The 16,194-nt window shown below is 56.9% G+C and overlaps 1 protein-coding gene across 26 annotated transcripts in view; it reads right to left on the reverse strand.

The window, feature by feature from the left end:
- The window catches only part of MYT1L (myelin transcription factor 1 like), a 404,498-nt gene that overhangs the window by 131,877 nt on the left and 256,427 nt on the right, over window positions 1-16,194 (reverse strand). For all 26 annotated transcript variants that reach the window (XM_049095648.1, XM_035700367.2, XM_025454778.3 and 23 more), the window contains 3 exons: window positions 5,183-5,237; window positions 4,966-4,999; window positions 4,683-4,745 (listed from right to left, as the gene is read on the reverse strand). In XM_049095648.1, coding sequence (XP_048951605.1) covers window positions 4,683-4,745; window positions 4,966-4,999; window positions 5,183-5,237 — 152 coding nt within the window. The remainder of the gene's footprint in view (window positions 1-4,682; window positions 4,746-4,965; window positions 5,000-5,182; window positions 5,238-16,194) is intronic.

Genomic DNA, 16,194 nt, shown 5'->3' on the forward strand with positions numbered 1-16,194 from the left:
ACCGCATACAGAGGAAACTGGGTTAGTACTTTGGTTCCTTACAGGAGAATTATTTCTGGCAAAGTCTGCGGTGCTTTTGTCATACTTATGAGCCAATAACATAAAACCTCACGTGGGAAAACCAGAAGTCAGATGCATGTGTCTAGATCCCGATGAGGTTTCTGAAGATCGATTAGCTGCATGAGAGGTCTGGTCTTTCCAGGGCACAGAATGGTGACTGAGCCTGGATCCCAGTGGGTCAGTATATGGAATGCAAATGTACTTATGTTTGGTGCTGAGGAACCGATGGAACCCTCGTATCAGATAATGGAAGCCTGTCAGTCATTTTTCTCACTGTTCCTTGGCTGCCAGAAGACTCAGAACAAAACGTAGTGCTATATCCAGACCCCTGGTAGATCCTGGATTTCTGGTAAGATTATGTTTCTATTTCCCTTATGTTTTCCCTGATTTTACTCTTTGATTCAACTTTTAATTGTGCATTTGTATGTGTGATTATCAGCTACCTCAAGTTGTTCGCAAGTTGTGAACACAAACACCCATGAACGGATGATCTTTTGTGGAAGCATAGGATTTTTGAACTAAGGTGGATCATCCAATAAAATAAGTATTATAATGTTGGCTCTACCCCCAACATTTTTTACCAGTATCTTTAGTTGCAAATTCCTTTTTAAAAATCATTGTTCCCTTTCACAGATAATATCCAGAGGTCAGATTCTCCTCTAAACTCTATTCCCAATTTCTTAAAAACCCACAGCCCTACCTCTACTGAACTGAGACAATATCCTTAACGAAGGTGTCAAGTTCAGCGGCTACCATGGGAAGCCCGTGCAGCACCGAGGCAGCATGGCCAGTGACTGTGGTCAGCACAGCGTGTGCCCAACACAGCTGCAATCCAGAATAGGGATTGTGCTCGATTTTGACTTCCTTATGCTCTCATGCTAAAAATAAAGATGAACTGGTAGGCATCGTTTTATCACTTGGTATCAAATGTCCTAAATATTTTTTAAAAAATGTACATTCTAGATTCCCCCCACCTGTGTCAAATTACATTTTGTATGTCCAAAGAAATAGATCTGTCCACAGACTAAAACACCTTTTTACTTGGCTATGAACTGACATGATATATGAATTAAATGAAATTATATCCCTAAGAGGAATGTATTCACTGAAAATTTTATTGCTAAAAGACCAAAAGGATGTGTAATTTCATCAAAACCAAGGCTCGGGCTGCCACTCTTGTCATATCGGAAGAGCGTGGGTCTCAACAGGGACAGAACAGCAGAGGTCAACATCACACTTGTTGTGGGGTGCGTGCAGGTATTTATGTGCATAAGTAGCTGTCAGAGGGGAGAAACTTTGGTATCAGGAAATCTTTTCAAGCCAGGAATAATTGAAATCTTACAGATTTGAAATAGCACCAGTCGTAAGATGTTAATGTATGCATGAGTCTTATCTACTACAAGAAGCACCTTTTCAGTTTAAGAAATTCAAATGTCATTCCTTAGTTAAGAATTACTGGTAATATATAATCATCAGGGAAATGCAAATCAAAAACCACAATGAGATGAGATAACACCTCACACCTGTCAGAACGGCTAGGATCAAAAATAAGAAACAACAGGTGTTGGCGGGGATGTGGAGAAAGGGGAACCCTCTGCACTGTTGGTGGGAATGCAAACTGGTGCAGCCACTCTGGAAAACAGTGTGGAGGTTCCTCAAAAAGTTAGAAAATAGAGCTGGACTATGATCCAGTAATCGCACTGTTGGTATTCACCCCAAATATAAAAACACTAATTCAAAGGGATACATGTACTCCTATGTTTATGGCAGCATTATATGATAGCCCGGCTACGGAAGCAGCCCAAGTGTCCATTGACTGATGAATGGATAAAGAAGAATAGAATATTATTCAGCCACAAAAAGAAGAAAATCTTACCATCTGCAACAATGTAGGTGGACCTAGAAGGCAAGTATCATATGCAGAACAACAACAACAAAAAGCCAAGGAAACAAACGAAAAACCCAGCAACTGATCCCTAAAGACAGAGAACAAACTGACGGTTGCCAGAGGGGAAAGGGGGAAGGGGGAGGGTCACAGTGGGGAAGGGCAGTGGGAGGTCCAGGCTCCAGGGAGAGAGTGAAGAAGTCACAGCATAGGGGAAACCATAGACGGTAGTTTAACAGGTGGTGGCTACACTTGTGATGAGCACGGCACACCTAGAGGTGTCAAATCATCGTGTTGTACCCCTGAAACTAACCTGACATAGTGCATCAACTATGGAAAGTTACTGATAATATATAGGGACACAGACATCAAAAATAAAACCCAGAAAGCTTCTCTTGATACCTCACTGACGTTCCTCTTGAGAACTGGCACATCGGCCACATACATTTTGGGTGCTCATTGGCTTTACGTAACAAGTCTACAGTATCTCATTCTAAATTGGAGGGAACCGGGCAGCCCAGGTGGCTCAGCGGTTTAGCGCCGCCTTCGGCCCAGGGCGTGATCCTGGAGACCCGGGATCGAGTCCCACGTCGGGTTCCTGGCATGGAGCCTGCTTCTCCCTCTGCCTGTGTCTCTGCCTCTCTCTCTCTCTCTCTCCGTGCCTCTCATGAATAAATAAATAAAATATTAAAAAATAAATAAAACGGAGGGAACCAAAGTCTGTAAATGTTAAATAATTTGTCCAACCCCCCTCGGTTGGCTTGCGGCGCTGGGGAAGCTAGAACCCATGTTCTGTACTGGAAGACTGTTCTTCATCCACTGCCAACACACGAACTTTTCTACTAGTAATTACATAGAATATGATGCATGGTAAAAAATTACGACGTTATTTTAAATTCAATTAAAACATTTGTTTAAAAACACTTGTTGAAAAATTGTCCAAATTGGCTTTTTCTGTGAATTTTCTCTAAAATGTCCCCTCCTTTCTTCATGTAAGATTTGGGGTGTTCTGGGCTCATGCCACCTCAAAGGTAAATGAAGCCTGGCCATCAAGCCATCTCCGGGCTAAGCCCCAGTCCTACTGTTTCTACAGGGAGATGTCTCGGGGACACGCTCTCTCACAGCCTGACACAATGAACTCTGGGTAAGAATGTGCTTCAAATGATTCTTTGTTGGAAACTTCGTGCTTTTTCCTGAGAAACTGTGATTATGAGATTATGTCTCGCTGACGTCTCATCCAAACTTTTTAGCCAAATGGAATCACTTCTTTTCATAACAGCGTGATAAATTTTAAGTTCTGACCAATCAAAAGATGATTAAGGGGAAACGTTGACTTCATTTTTGGTTTGCTAACTTGTTTTTCATTGAAAATGTAAGCAACAACAACAAAAAATTTTAAAGAAATGTAAGCAACAAGGTTTTAAAAACTTTTAAATGAAGAACTTACATATGTGTGTGTATATATATTAATATAAAATAACACAAATACTTTAATTATTTAAATTACATGTTCAGTAATTTACTATAGTATACAACAGCAACAATGATGTGATAAATTCAATTCAGTCTTTTAAAACACAAAATTCCCTTTAGAAATGACCCATCATTCCTTGGTATATAACAGAAGTCTGATAACCATTTCATCATGGATGCTCATTAAAACTTCCCTGTCTCCTTAAATGCTAGCATGGGGATTTGGGGAGTAATTTGTAATTTTTCCCTTGATTTTACTGAAGGACAATCAAAATAATTGCTTGATTTCACCCATAAATTAATGTTCAGCTGAAAAGGAAATAAAATGTAAGGCAGTGAAGGAAGGTCACCCCGAGGTGCAGCAGGCACACCTGCTTGAGCATCTGAGCTTTCATTATGTGGGCTCGGTTCTTGATGGCTTGTTAGGATGAATGACCTTAGTCCTAGCAGCCTAATTTGTGAAAAAATTAGCTAAAAATGTATTATAGAGCCTGTAAACATCTCTAACTCCTCATAACCAATATCTTCCACTGAAAGGTACAGCTGCATTAATATCACAGGGAAGAAATTCCTAATGGGAAAAAGTCAATCTAAGATCGATCTCTTTATGACTCTCAGCCTGAGGAGTGCATGATGTAATCCTGCCATGATGCATTCTTAGCAATAATGCCCTAGCCACCTGATCTCGTAGATGTTCTCCACACTCACCTCTGCTACGGACCTCCACCCCGTAGTTACAGGAATAATATCATCATTGAAACCCCAAAGCCTCATTAGTGAGCTCTGTCCTGGATTTAATCTCCTGCCAGAACCTCCCCTTGCAGCTGCCCAGGTGCCAGCTTGGGCTTCCTTTCCCGGGACAAATGGTTAAACTAGGGAAGGTGAATTCCTGCAGGAAGATCGGGAAGGTCACGCTCTCATTTCCCATGCGTTACTTCCCACCCCGTGGCGACCACAATGAGCAAATGGGCGAGGACACTGAGGCCATCTCAGTGAAGCAGAGGGGGCTCCTCAGCACGCTGCTGTGTGTATGTGGGAAAATGACTTTATGGCTGGTCTTAATTTGTGTTGTTGTATGTGTTATAAGTTCTGCCCACACTTGGAGACCCTGCGCATGAAACCAAAGGCTGAGTTCACATCGGAGAGGGGAGGAACAGACAACGCTCACTCTTTCCCAAGAACACCTCCACCCTTTGTCATCCTCTGGTCTGGGTCCCTAGACAAGCCACCATATGCAATACATTGTAAAAAAGGTGGTCATTACCTTCTGTGTCTTGCATATTTGCCACTGACGTGACCGCTGCCATCACAGCCAGGCGTGGGACAGCTGCAACGGGAAAGAGCTCATTACATGGGGGCCACACTGCAGGCGGGTGAGGCCTAGGGCTTTGGGAATCGGGTACATGGATGGAGAGAAGGCAAAATCTAGAAGGAGGGGAACAAGTAGGGGCAGGCCGCCGGTGAACCCGAGAGCGCATCCGGCCCGTGAAAAGGCACAGATTTCCTAAATTGCTAACTGGGATACATTTTGCCTGCAGAGCACTAACCTGAAGAGCTCTTGTATGGCTGGTTCCACGGGAACTGTGGAGAGATAGGAAACAGATAGAGGTTTATCATCTATCACACCATCCCCTGTCCCACAGAAAGCTATCAAAAGGCTGGTGTCAGACCCGGGGTCCACGTGAACGGCACACACGGCTCCGTGGGACGAAGGGGGCCCTGAGTGCGGCTTCCGGAGGCTTGGGGACGTGTGGATGGACATACCTCGCACCCCTTTGGACCGTGTACGATGACGCTTCTCCTCGGCGTCCACCTCCATCTGTGGATAGATGAGCAGGAGGTCAGTGCGTGGCTCCCGCCTGCGAGGGCCAGCGGTGCGTGCCGCCGAGCACCGGCATCTTCGTGGCTATGGGGCAGCCCTCTATGGCAGGCGCGCGGGGCAATCTAACTGAGCCGCCTAAAACAACCAAAGCAGACCTTGACCTTGCCGGGAACACTTCATCGGGGGCCCCACCCTCGTAATGCGAAGACTTTGGTGAAGCTTCGGGTGCAGACCGTTTACTCTTTTCAAAGACCGATCAGGAGATGCCTGGGTTAATTCCGAGCTGCGCTTTGTACCAAGAACACAAGAGATGGACGTGAAGTCTGCAAGAAGGTGCATACGCGTCGCCTGGAACCGAAAGTCTAATGCGATCACAGCACCGAGAGAAGGGGAGGAAGATGTAGCAGAAGGACCTGCTTAGCCCGGGGCCGGCTCTGCGTCATTTAGTTTCAGATGCAATCGCCGTCCCCCTGGTCTAAGTCGTTACGATGCTTCCTGGGGACACAGACCCTCTGCCCACAGTGACCGGCACACCTTGCACTTTGCAGATTACAAAGCATTTCCATGTATCACCTCGTCTTGGCCCTCAGGACGCGTGTGTAAGAAAGCTATCTGTATTACATCTACCCTGTAGCTGTGACTCGCCCGAGCTCATCCGTGTAGGGGCTCTGGTTTCACGGCTCTGAGACCCGGCCACCTGGCTGACGACGCATCTCTAAGCCCAGGGGCCAGTGCCGGAGGGGTGATCGTGGTGCATATTGGTGCACCGGGTGTTCCACGTGGTGACCGGCACACGTGGCAAAGCTGCGTCATAGGGGAGGGAATTCTGCTCAACGTATCGGAGGGGCCGATGGGAGAAGAGTAGTGAGGACAAAGCTCCTCCCGTCACCAGGACAGGACGTCTCACCGCCGTCTGTGACGTCCTTGCCCGTCCAAGGGCCCCACGGCAGAAGGCCCGGGCACCACAGGACACCCTCCACGCACAGTTCACGTCCCCTGCACGTCAGGACGAGGAGGTCACAATGGGGTGCAGGGGGGCGTGAGGTGCACGTGGCTCTGTCAGACGCACAGGAGGCCGGGCACAGGGCAGGTGGGCTCTGACAGCCAACCCCGCGCGAGACCTGAGCTCCACAGACGCAACGCGGGGGGAAGGTGAATTCCTGCAGGAGACTGGGGGCTCCCGACAACTGGCCACCACGTTATTATCCATTCACACCGTGTACTGAGCTCGGCAGCGGCCGAGGGGAGAGAAAATACATACAGTCGAAGTCATAGCTCATTGAAGGAGCTTGGTGTCTTCCAGCGGAAGATGCGTGTGCAGACGCAGGATTGGACCGGGTGGTTACAGTCGGAATTTGAGGAACGGAGGGGCCCGCGTGAGGTGGGCCTCAGAGAAAAGACTTCACAGGGGAGGCTGTGGGGTTGCAGGACGTCTGCCAAAGAAGGAGAGGACGGTGCTTCAGCCCGTGGGGGGACACTGCGCACGGGGTGGTGCGAAGACCGCTGAGGGGTGTGTAGTGGGACACCGGCAGGCCAAGGGGCGGAGTGTTGGGGAGACGCGGGCCCGATGCACGGGCGGGGGGGCCGGGGGCCGAGGCCCTGGGGAGAGCGGGGAGTGGGCGCTTTGAGGGCCGGGCAGCCCCGTCCGGCAGCGGCGATTCCTCAGCACGGGGGCTGCAGACGTGCCTCACAGGTGGACTGTATTTATTTGAGTTTTAGATTTTATTCATTTATTTGACAGAGAGAGAGAGAGAGCACACAAGCAGGGAGAGCGGCAGATGGGGAAGGAGAAGCTGACGCCCCGCTGAGCAGGGAGCCCAACACAGGCCTCGATCCCAGGACCCCGGGATCATGACCCGAGCCGGAGGCAGACGCTCAACCGACTGGGCCACCAGGTGCCCCTCACACGTGTGTTTTAGAAAACACTTGGGCGGCAGTTTGAGAGCGTGTGGGAGGAAGGAGCAGGACCGGGTGGGGAGGGGAGGCTGAGAAGGGGCGCCGTGCCGGCCTCCATGGGGTGGGAGCTCACCCCAGGAGTGCAGTGGGGCTGGAGGAGGAAGGAGCAAGGACCTGGCTGGCCCCCGTCTGGCACCCACCCCTTCTCTGCTGCGTGAGCGCACCCGGGGGCCGTGCGTGCCACCCCTGGGCGCGGGCACAGTCGGCGGCTCTGCAGCACAGGCCAGCGGCCCCTCCGGGTAACGCAGCGATGCTCCCAAATCCCTACTGCACGTGGAAACGCTTTGCAAACACCGTGAATCTTCAGCGAAGCAGCTCGGCCCACGGGACAGGCAGCAGAAGCGTGTCAACGTTCAGGAGGGTGACGTCAACGGACCGCGTCACGTTCTGTGGGAATAGTCTACACCTCCCGCCCCACCGCACACCTGTCACGGGGCCGGGGATGCAGAGGTGATGGGGTGAAATCCTGCTCTTCCAGGAGTTCAAAACCAAGGCCCAACCCGGGGCTGGCGGAGATCACTGAGAACCGTCCTCCCGGGGCAGGTGAGTGTGGGTGCACTGTGTCTGCCCCACTCTGGGAGGGAATGAGGGGCTTCCTGAGGCGGGGGTTGGTGGTGAAGTGTGGGCTGAGTTGTAAAGATTAATTGCAGTTTGAGGTTAAAAGTAGGGGGAGGGGCACATGTTCCGGGCTGAGGGAAAAGGATGTGCAAAGGCCCTGGGGTTTGCAGGCTCGGCGTGCATCCCGGGGCCCGGAGGACGGAGGCGCAGGGCTCCCTCCATCCCTCGCAGGAGCCCCATGGCCCGGTCACCCTGCGTGTCCTGTTGCTGCTGCTGCCACAGCCTCTGACGAGCAAACCTGCTTGAGAACCACCCCGGCTGTGACTCAGGACAGAACTTGTCACCAAGGGACATCTGGGGGGCTCAGCAGTAGAGCGTCCACCTCCAGCTCAGGGCGTGACCCCGGGGTCCCGGGATCCAGTCCTGCATCGGGCTCCCTGCAGGGAGCCTGCTTCTCCCTCTAAGTCTCTGCTTTTTTCTGTGTCTCTCATGAATAAATAAATAAAATCTTAAAGAAAGAAAGAACTTGTCACCAAGAGGGCGTAAGGCTGGCGTTCCTCTAGATGTTAAATCAAAAAAACTTGGCCTCATTAGCTAATGGCTCATGTGCTTGCATAACAATTATTTTATATTTTATGTTTAAATATTTAATCCATTTTTTTACATATGGCAGGACAGTCTAATTTCCTTCCAGAGAGTTAATTCTGCACTCATCATTCATTGAACGAACAACACTCTTCCCAGCACGCGACGTTCCCCTTGCTGCGTGAACTGGGTCTGCCGTGGGGCTGTTCTCCGGGAGCCCACAGACGGCCACCCTGCACCCTGCACACCAGCAACCCGCGGCGTCCGGCGGCACCAGGGTGGGAGGGCCGTGGGCCGCAGCCGGCCTGGGCCAGGGCTCAGACGGGACACCTGCCGAGCCCCGAGCTCTCTCCCAGAGCCGCCCCTCAATGATTCAGGAAGCAATTACCCGTTTTGTCAATTAGCCAGACCCTCTTTCACCTCCCGCTGCTCGGCATCGGGTCCTTTCACTGCTCATTAGCACCGTCGGACACGTGGGCTGCGCACGAGCAGGAGCTGGAGGTCGTTTCCTAAGTGGTGTGACTCGGGGGACAGGCGGGGCAGGGAACAATGAAGATACACCACAGCGTCCGGCCGCATCCAGTGCGTAGATGCACCTGCGCGCCCGTGTTTCGCCTGCACTCTTAGCCCCGTGAACCGTGGTGTCCTGGGTCACCGAGGCCCCGGCCCGCGTGGCCACGCTCTCACGGTGGACGCTGCTGCCTCCAGGTGCCCCCCCCAGGCTCAGGGGGGTCTCGGTTCATAAACACCCATCTGCAAACATCAGCAAGAATCAGGAATTATGGTCGCCGTCAGCCTTGACCGCGTTAGAATAAGTATCGTAGCGATTGAAAAGCGTTTCCCCCAACACGACAAGATGTCCTGAATTTTAGTGAACTTAATGTAGTGCAAATACACGAAGTTTCAGGGTTTCCGTCCAATGTTACAGTGAGTGACAGGATGGCACGTTCAGAAGTTGCAAAGTCGGGCGACACGGACGGGCCGGGTCTACTAGCTGGCACCACGGTTGGCGGCGGTTTCGGCCGCGGGCGGGGAACCTCACAGGACGGAGGCGAGCAGCCGTCAGGCAGAGAACGCGTGCGAGAGCCTTGGCTCGTCGGCTCCCACGTCTCCTCTTCCTTCCTGACCTTTCTCCGGGAGGATGGCAGCCAGGGAGCCCATCCTCCGCGGAAGGAGGCCCGCGCGCCAGCCCCGCGGCCTCTTCCCCGTCGCCTTACGTCCGTGCGCTTGCTGAGCCGAAGCTCGGCCGACAGCGGCAAGAGAGAGGGAACGACAGACAGGAATCATCAGGACAGAGGACAGGAGGCGGGCCAAGGAGAGAATGAGGCCCCTGCGCCCGGGCCCCGGCAGAGAGTGTGACACGGTGACCCAGGAGGGAGCCCCCGGCCCTGTACCCGCGTCAGACGCGTCTCACTCACGGAAGGAATGCAGGATGTTCCAGAAACGAGCGTATTTCAAGTTCGTTTCAATGAGACAGTTTGTACGGCCCGACCCAGGAGCAGAGCAGGGAAGCCGCAGCCTTGCTGTGCGCCCACCCGCCGCCGCGCCCCAACGGCAGACAGTTTGTGCACAACGTCGAGTGGAGCTTGGGCCGTAGAGCGTCATGCTGTCTCCGGACTCCTGGCACCACCGGCGGCGTCTGCTGGCTGCGCCCCCACGGACCCTCGGACGGGCCGCAGGTGGGCACGGGCGTTCAGCTGCGAGGCGGGGAACGTGGGTGAGCCGGTGAGGCCGTGTGCTCGGCTGCGGCATCGACAGAGCTCTGGGCACGCCCGGGCCACGGTGGGGCACGCCACCCGGGGGCGTGGGGGAGTGGCCGCGGGTCCGGAGGAAAGCTGCCGATCTGTGGTCTGCACATCACATCCGGGCCGTCTCCCAGAAGCTTCTGGTTCCTCCAGGACGTCTTCCGGCTCGCCTGCGAGGACAGTGGACGCCAGAGCCGCCTGGAGACGGGGGATGCGCACTTGCCCTCGGGGCCCAGCAGCGTCACCCCGGGGGACGCACCTGCCCGTGTTGTCAGCGAGCCCCCCAAGGGATCCTCGGGACTTAACACTTTAAAAGTGATGCCGTGTGGGGGTGGGGGGGTGGGTGGCTCCGTCGGTGAAGCGTCTGACTGTGGGTTTTGGCTCAGGTCCTGACCTCAGGGTCACGACCGTGCTCAGCGTGGAGTCTGCTTCCTGTAGTCTCTCCCTCTCCCTCTGCCCCTCCCCAGCTTGCTCGCTCTCCTCTCTCTCTAACGTAAAGAAAGAGAGCTTTAAAAACAATAAAAAAATCAAAGTAACAAATCCTAAGCAAAATCCTAAGCAACTAGCAATCATCGCCGTGACGGCGGCGACAGTCCCGACCCAGGAGCCCTGGAGGGGAAACGTGTCATCCTGACACAGTGATTCTGAGAGCAGGTGCGGGGCCTGCCGCCAACGAAGGCAGCTGCACAGGAGGCCCTGGGCTGACCGCTGAGCACCCCGGGTAGACCGCCGCCCTCGCCCCGCGGCCTGCCCACGTGTGGGGGGGACACGACAGCCCAATGACATCCCACCCCCAGAACGTAGAGGAGATTGACGAGAAAGAGGAGATCTTATCCTGGAGCCACGCAGACCCGGGGCAGAGGCTGCCGCACGTTTCCAACGGCCACCCGTGCGTTTCCGTAAAAGGGGCGAAGTAACGGATGAAGGCCGGCATCTCAGGGAGCTCGAGCTGCGCCCGGTCAGCTCTGTCCTTTAACGACTGTTCGTTAATAATTTGATCACAGTTTTAAAACTTCCGGGATGCAAATAAAGAGCTGCAGAGAAATACCTGGCCCCCACCCCCACCCCACGCAGGCAGGAGGCGAGCGAGCAGGCGGGGGCCCTGATGGTGGGGCCTCGTCCACGGGTGTCACCAGGCTGCAGGGAGGGGTGGAATCGGCCACGGGGCTCTGCGCTCCCTGGACTCCTTGGGGGCAGGAAGCTGGCCGCTCCCGGAAGGCTTCCGCAAGCTCGGGGGTGGGGGCCAGGTGTCAGGAGCCCTGGGTGGCCTTGGCCCCCAGGATGCTCCGCCACAACCACAGGCGGCAGCTTCCGCTGGAACATTTGAAACCAAACTTGAATTTCAAAGGCTTCAAGGTGACTCCAGGGAGGTAAAGGCGGAGCCTTTTCTCAGAATAACTTGTTTGATTTCGCTCCCGCTCCGCGATTTTATATCCACAGATTCTGCTTCCCAGTTTTTTTCATGGTTGCACAAGGGGGGCTCTGGGAGCAGAGACACAGGGCTGGCAGGGGGTGCGCCCCCCCAGGTCACCTGGAGGCTGCTGTGTGGAGCGCTGGGGACCCCAGAGAGCGCGGAGGGGGGCACTGGGGACCCCGGGAAGCGTGGGGGGGGCAATGGGGACCCTGGGGAGCGTGGCCCCTCCCACTGGGGACCCCGGGAGTGCAGAGGGAGAGCTGGGGACCCTGGGGAGTTTGGGGGGGGCACTAGGGGTACTGGGGAGGGTTGGCGGCCTGCTGGGGACCCCAGGGAGCATGTAGGGGATGCTGGGGACCCTGGGGAGCGTGGGGGGGGTCAGTGAGGACCCCGAGGAGTGTGGGAGGCCAATGGGGACCCCGGGGAGTGTGGAGGAGCCTGTTGGGGACCCTGAGGAGCATGTGGGGGCCAATGGGGACCCTAGGGAGCATGGAGGGGCCTGCTGGGGACCCCAGGGAGCGTGGGGGGTTCCACTGGGGACTCTGGTGAGCGTGTGGGGGGCACTAGGGACCCCGGGGAGCATTGGGGAGGCAATGGGGACCCCAGGGAGCGTGGGGGGCCAATGGGGACCCCGGGGAGCGTGGGGGTGCCAATGGGAACCCTGGGGAGCATGGAGTGGCCCACTGGGGACCCTGGGGAGCATGGGGAGACCTGTGGGGGACCCCGGGAGCGTGGGGGGCTGCTGGGGACCCCAGGGAACGTGGGGGGAGCTCTGGGGACCTCGGGGAGCATGGGGGGACCCGCTGGGGACCCCGGGAAGCATGGGGACACCCGCTGGGGACACCGGGGAGGGTGGGGAACCCGCTGGAGACCCCAGGGAGTGTGGGGGGGCAATGGGACCTCAGAGAGTGTGGGGGTCCAATTGGGCCCCCGGGGAAAGGGGGTTGTCCCCGGACGGAGGAGGCCGGGGACACCGGAGAGCCCGCGTCTGGCCCCAGAACTGCTCGGCTCTCAGGGCCGGACGGTGGAGCCAACACCTGAAAATGTGCAAGTTTAGATCCGAACCTGGATTTCTGATTTTCCTGGACAAATAGGATCTGCAAACACTGCAGGGCGGGTGCGAGGGCAGCGGTCCCACGTGGCAGCCTCGCCGCCCCCACCCCGTCCCCTGCTGTGACACGGCCCACCACCGGCCTGGGTGCCAGTTCTCCGTGGGCTGGGTGGGCTGCGTGCCCCGTGCGTGTGCCCCCGGCCCCTGCTCCTGCCTGGCGCTCGCTGCCCCGGGGAGCCCCAAGTCTGAGGAAGGCAACGCGCAGCTTCTGCCCCGGGGCCCGGACGGGGCGGAGCCGTGGTAGGAACCCGAGGGATCCCAGACGGAGCTTCGGGTCCTGGCTCTCGAGGCCGGGCCGTGGGGCGGGACCTCCGTGGGTTGTGGGCGGGGCCTCTGTGTGCGGTGGGCGGGGCCTACACGGGGCGGGGCCTCCGCGGGCTGTGGGGGCGGGGCCTCCGCGGCCTGTGGGCGGGGCCTACATGGGGCGGGGCTCCGCGGGCTGTGGGGGCGGGACCCCGTGGGCTGTGGGCGGGGCCTCTGTGTGCTGTGGGCGGGACCCCGTGGGCTGTGGGCGGGGCCTCCGTGGGCTGTGAGGCGGGGCCTCCATGGGGTGGGGCCTGCGTTCCATGGGCGGGGCCTGCACGTGCTATGGGGTGGGGCCTTCATGGGGCGGGGCCTGTGTGCCATGGGCGGGGCCTGCACGTGCTATGGGGTGGGGCCTTCATGGGGCGGGGCCTGTGTGCCATGGGCGGGACCTGCACCGGCTGTGGGCGGGGCCTCCGTGGGCTGTGAGGTGGGGCCTCCATGGGGCGGGGCCTGCGTTCCATGGGCGGGGCCTGCATATCTGTGGGCGGGGCCTGCGCTGCCGGTGGACACTGAGCCTCCACCTGTGCCGGGTCTCCAGCATCCAGGTGCGTCTCCAGATCAGGGACGTTCGCTCTACGTGTAATAATTCAATTTTCTCTCCATTCTTCTTGGAGTAATTTTTCTTCCATTCCTCCTTGTTTTCCCTGTGGCAGGTTCCTGCCAACAAGTGTGCGGTGGTCTTCAAGTCCTCACCACCTCTTAGCCGCTCGAGTGGGCGCGGCCAGGGCCTCCCGAGTTGGGACAGGTGGGCCGGTCAGGCAGGTGGGCCAGTCGGGGCAGGTGGGCTGGGAGGCCATCCCTGACACCTGCCGGCTGCACAGACGGGTGGCTGGCCAGGGCAGCGCCTCCTGTGTCGGCCGTGGTCCCGCGCTCATTCCGGGGACACTTGCCTCGGGGCAGGTGGCTCGCGGGGTGGTGGCTGGCGGCTCGAGGACGAAGCCTGCCACCGGTGGGTCAGCCTGTGCATCACGGTTCTGTCATCTGTGAGGTGTCCGCTGCCTCCCAGGGCTGCCGGGGGCGCAAAGGAGATGATTCCGGGGAGAGCCTGGCACACGCCGGTGCCTGAGCAGCACTTCTGCCTCTATTTCCCCGAAGGGCCAGGAAGCAGAGATGGTCTAGGTTTCCAGGTTCTGTGCACACCTGTCACTTGTGATGCGGGGGCGGGGGGTGCTGCCTCACAAGTGACAGGTGCTGCATCACCACCTTTCCCCGTGCCAACCCTTGATGGGCCTCTGAGTACAGCAACCTGTGCAGCAGTGCGCAGCTTCGGGTGTGCTCTGCAGATGGGCCACACGTCCAGGCACATATCACAGAACCTAAGAAGGGTGTGGGTGTGGCTGTGGGTGTGACTCCGATGGTCAGCAGGGCTCGAGTCTCCTCTACGTCCCCAGATGCGGCAGGGCAGCAGTGGGCAGTGTCTTCCAGGACGCAGCCGTCCTGGAGGCCGGGGCAGCAGGTGGTCCGGCCCCAGGGGGCTCCCGGGGCTCCAAGAGGCCGGCAGGGGACACCCAGCCCTGTGGATGGGGTTCTCCGTCCTCCTGGTCTCTTGTCCATGGCCTGGCCCCTGGCCCAGGATGGTTGCTTGGTAAATACCAGCCACACTGTGCCAAGTGAAGGTGTCATGGGTCCCTCAAAAGTCACCCAGCTGTTGGGCAAACTTCCTTGGAAATGTGGGAAGAAATTCTGCAGAGCGAAGAAAAGGGGTAAAAAAAAAAAAAGGCAGCAAACCACTTGCTAGAGCAAAATATTCCAATGAAGGAAGGGGCTGCTCACAAATGTTCAGGAGGGAGCGACTATTCACAAAGATGGGCGGAGGGTCCCTTTAGTGACTAGCTGGAGCCTGTTCAGGCAAGCGTGATCTGCGGTGAAAACCATCCATCCCCACCCGTGGGGCACCTGTAATGTCCATTTCCTGCTGGGTGGTGGCCGGGTCAAGGGGGGTCTAGCTGGGCCCCCTGTCCCTCTGCCGCCGCAGCCCGGCACGGGGAAGGCCAGCCCCTGGCACTCCTGGGACACACAGGTGGCTCCCTCACTCCTCTGCGCGGCGGCTGTTTACAGACTTACAAACGACTTACAGACCAGCGAGCAGTTTTTGAGCGCCAGCTCTTTGTTCCCTGCTGCCTCTCTGTATAGATGCAGTTTCTGGCAAATTAAAGACCCTTAAATAATTGGCAAATCACCGAGAAGGCAGACGCACAAAGAAGAACTCATCACACAAGGCCAAGTGCCAAAGTGCAAACACATCCGTGTGGTGCTCCGGGGCGGCGGTGATGGCTGGGTGCTGGGTGCTGGGTGCTGGGCGCTGGACCCCGGCCCGCATCTCCTGTCGCCTCCTGCAGCTGTGTGACCCTGCACAGGAGCTCACCCGGGCGCGTCCCCCATCTCTTAATTATATGTGTGGTCACAGCACCCACATGTGTCCTGGGGAAGCTGGGAGTGCGAAGGAGACTGGCTTTGCAAGTGTTCTGGAAACTAACCCCACGTAAGCAAGAGCGGTAGCGTCCAGGGCCAGGTCTCGCCAGGTCCGTGGAGCTGCCGTGTGCGATTCAGATGGAGCCCAGGACCCCGGGCGCCCCGTGTCCCTTCCATCTACAGCCACCATGTCCCTCCCACGGGCGGCTGGGCCCAGGATAGGGAAGAACAGCCGCTCTGTGGACGAGCACGGGCTGCACACCTGGCCGCCCCGTGCTCCCATCATGACGGCCACACAGCCAGCACGGCCCTTGAGCCACGTCCCTGCTTGTCCCTTACAGGCGGGGTCCCCCACACCTGCCTAGCGTCTGCCTCTGAGCTGACCCCCTGCAGATGGCCTCCCGGAACCAAGTCTCCTCCTGGACTCTTCGGCCGTGCCCACACCCTGACCGCGGGCCAGGCACTGTGCCGCCCGTGCCCCCTGCTTCGCTGGCTCCCACCAGAAGGCAGCCTGGGGGGTTGGTGACTGGCAAGTCCGGGCCTTACAGGGTGGACGCTGGGGTCGGCTCCACACCCATTCCCAGACCCAGGCCACACTGTCCACTCTACTGCCCTCACCACTCCTGGTCCTGGGGATCATCAGTTCCCCAGGAGGTGAGTCTGTCCCCGGCTGCACCCTTCCTTCTAGCATGTTCCATCTGCCCCTTTCATTGGCCCTTCTGCTTTCCATGAGGTCCAGTCTCCTCTGCCCGTTGACTCTGTGGATCTTTAGTGATCGCCATGTCTCTCCTTCTTTGCCACCAAACAGGTCTAACGGAGACCTCTCAGGCCGTGTGCATCCCGTCGGGTGATGCCTCCGTGGTCACC

This window comes from Canis lupus, chromosome 17, assembly GCF_003254725.2.
Source record: "Canis lupus dingo isolate Sandy chromosome 17, ASM325472v2, whole genome shotgun sequence".
Taxonomy (NCBI): Eukaryota; Metazoa; Chordata; class Mammalia; order Carnivora; family Canidae; genus Canis; species Canis lupus.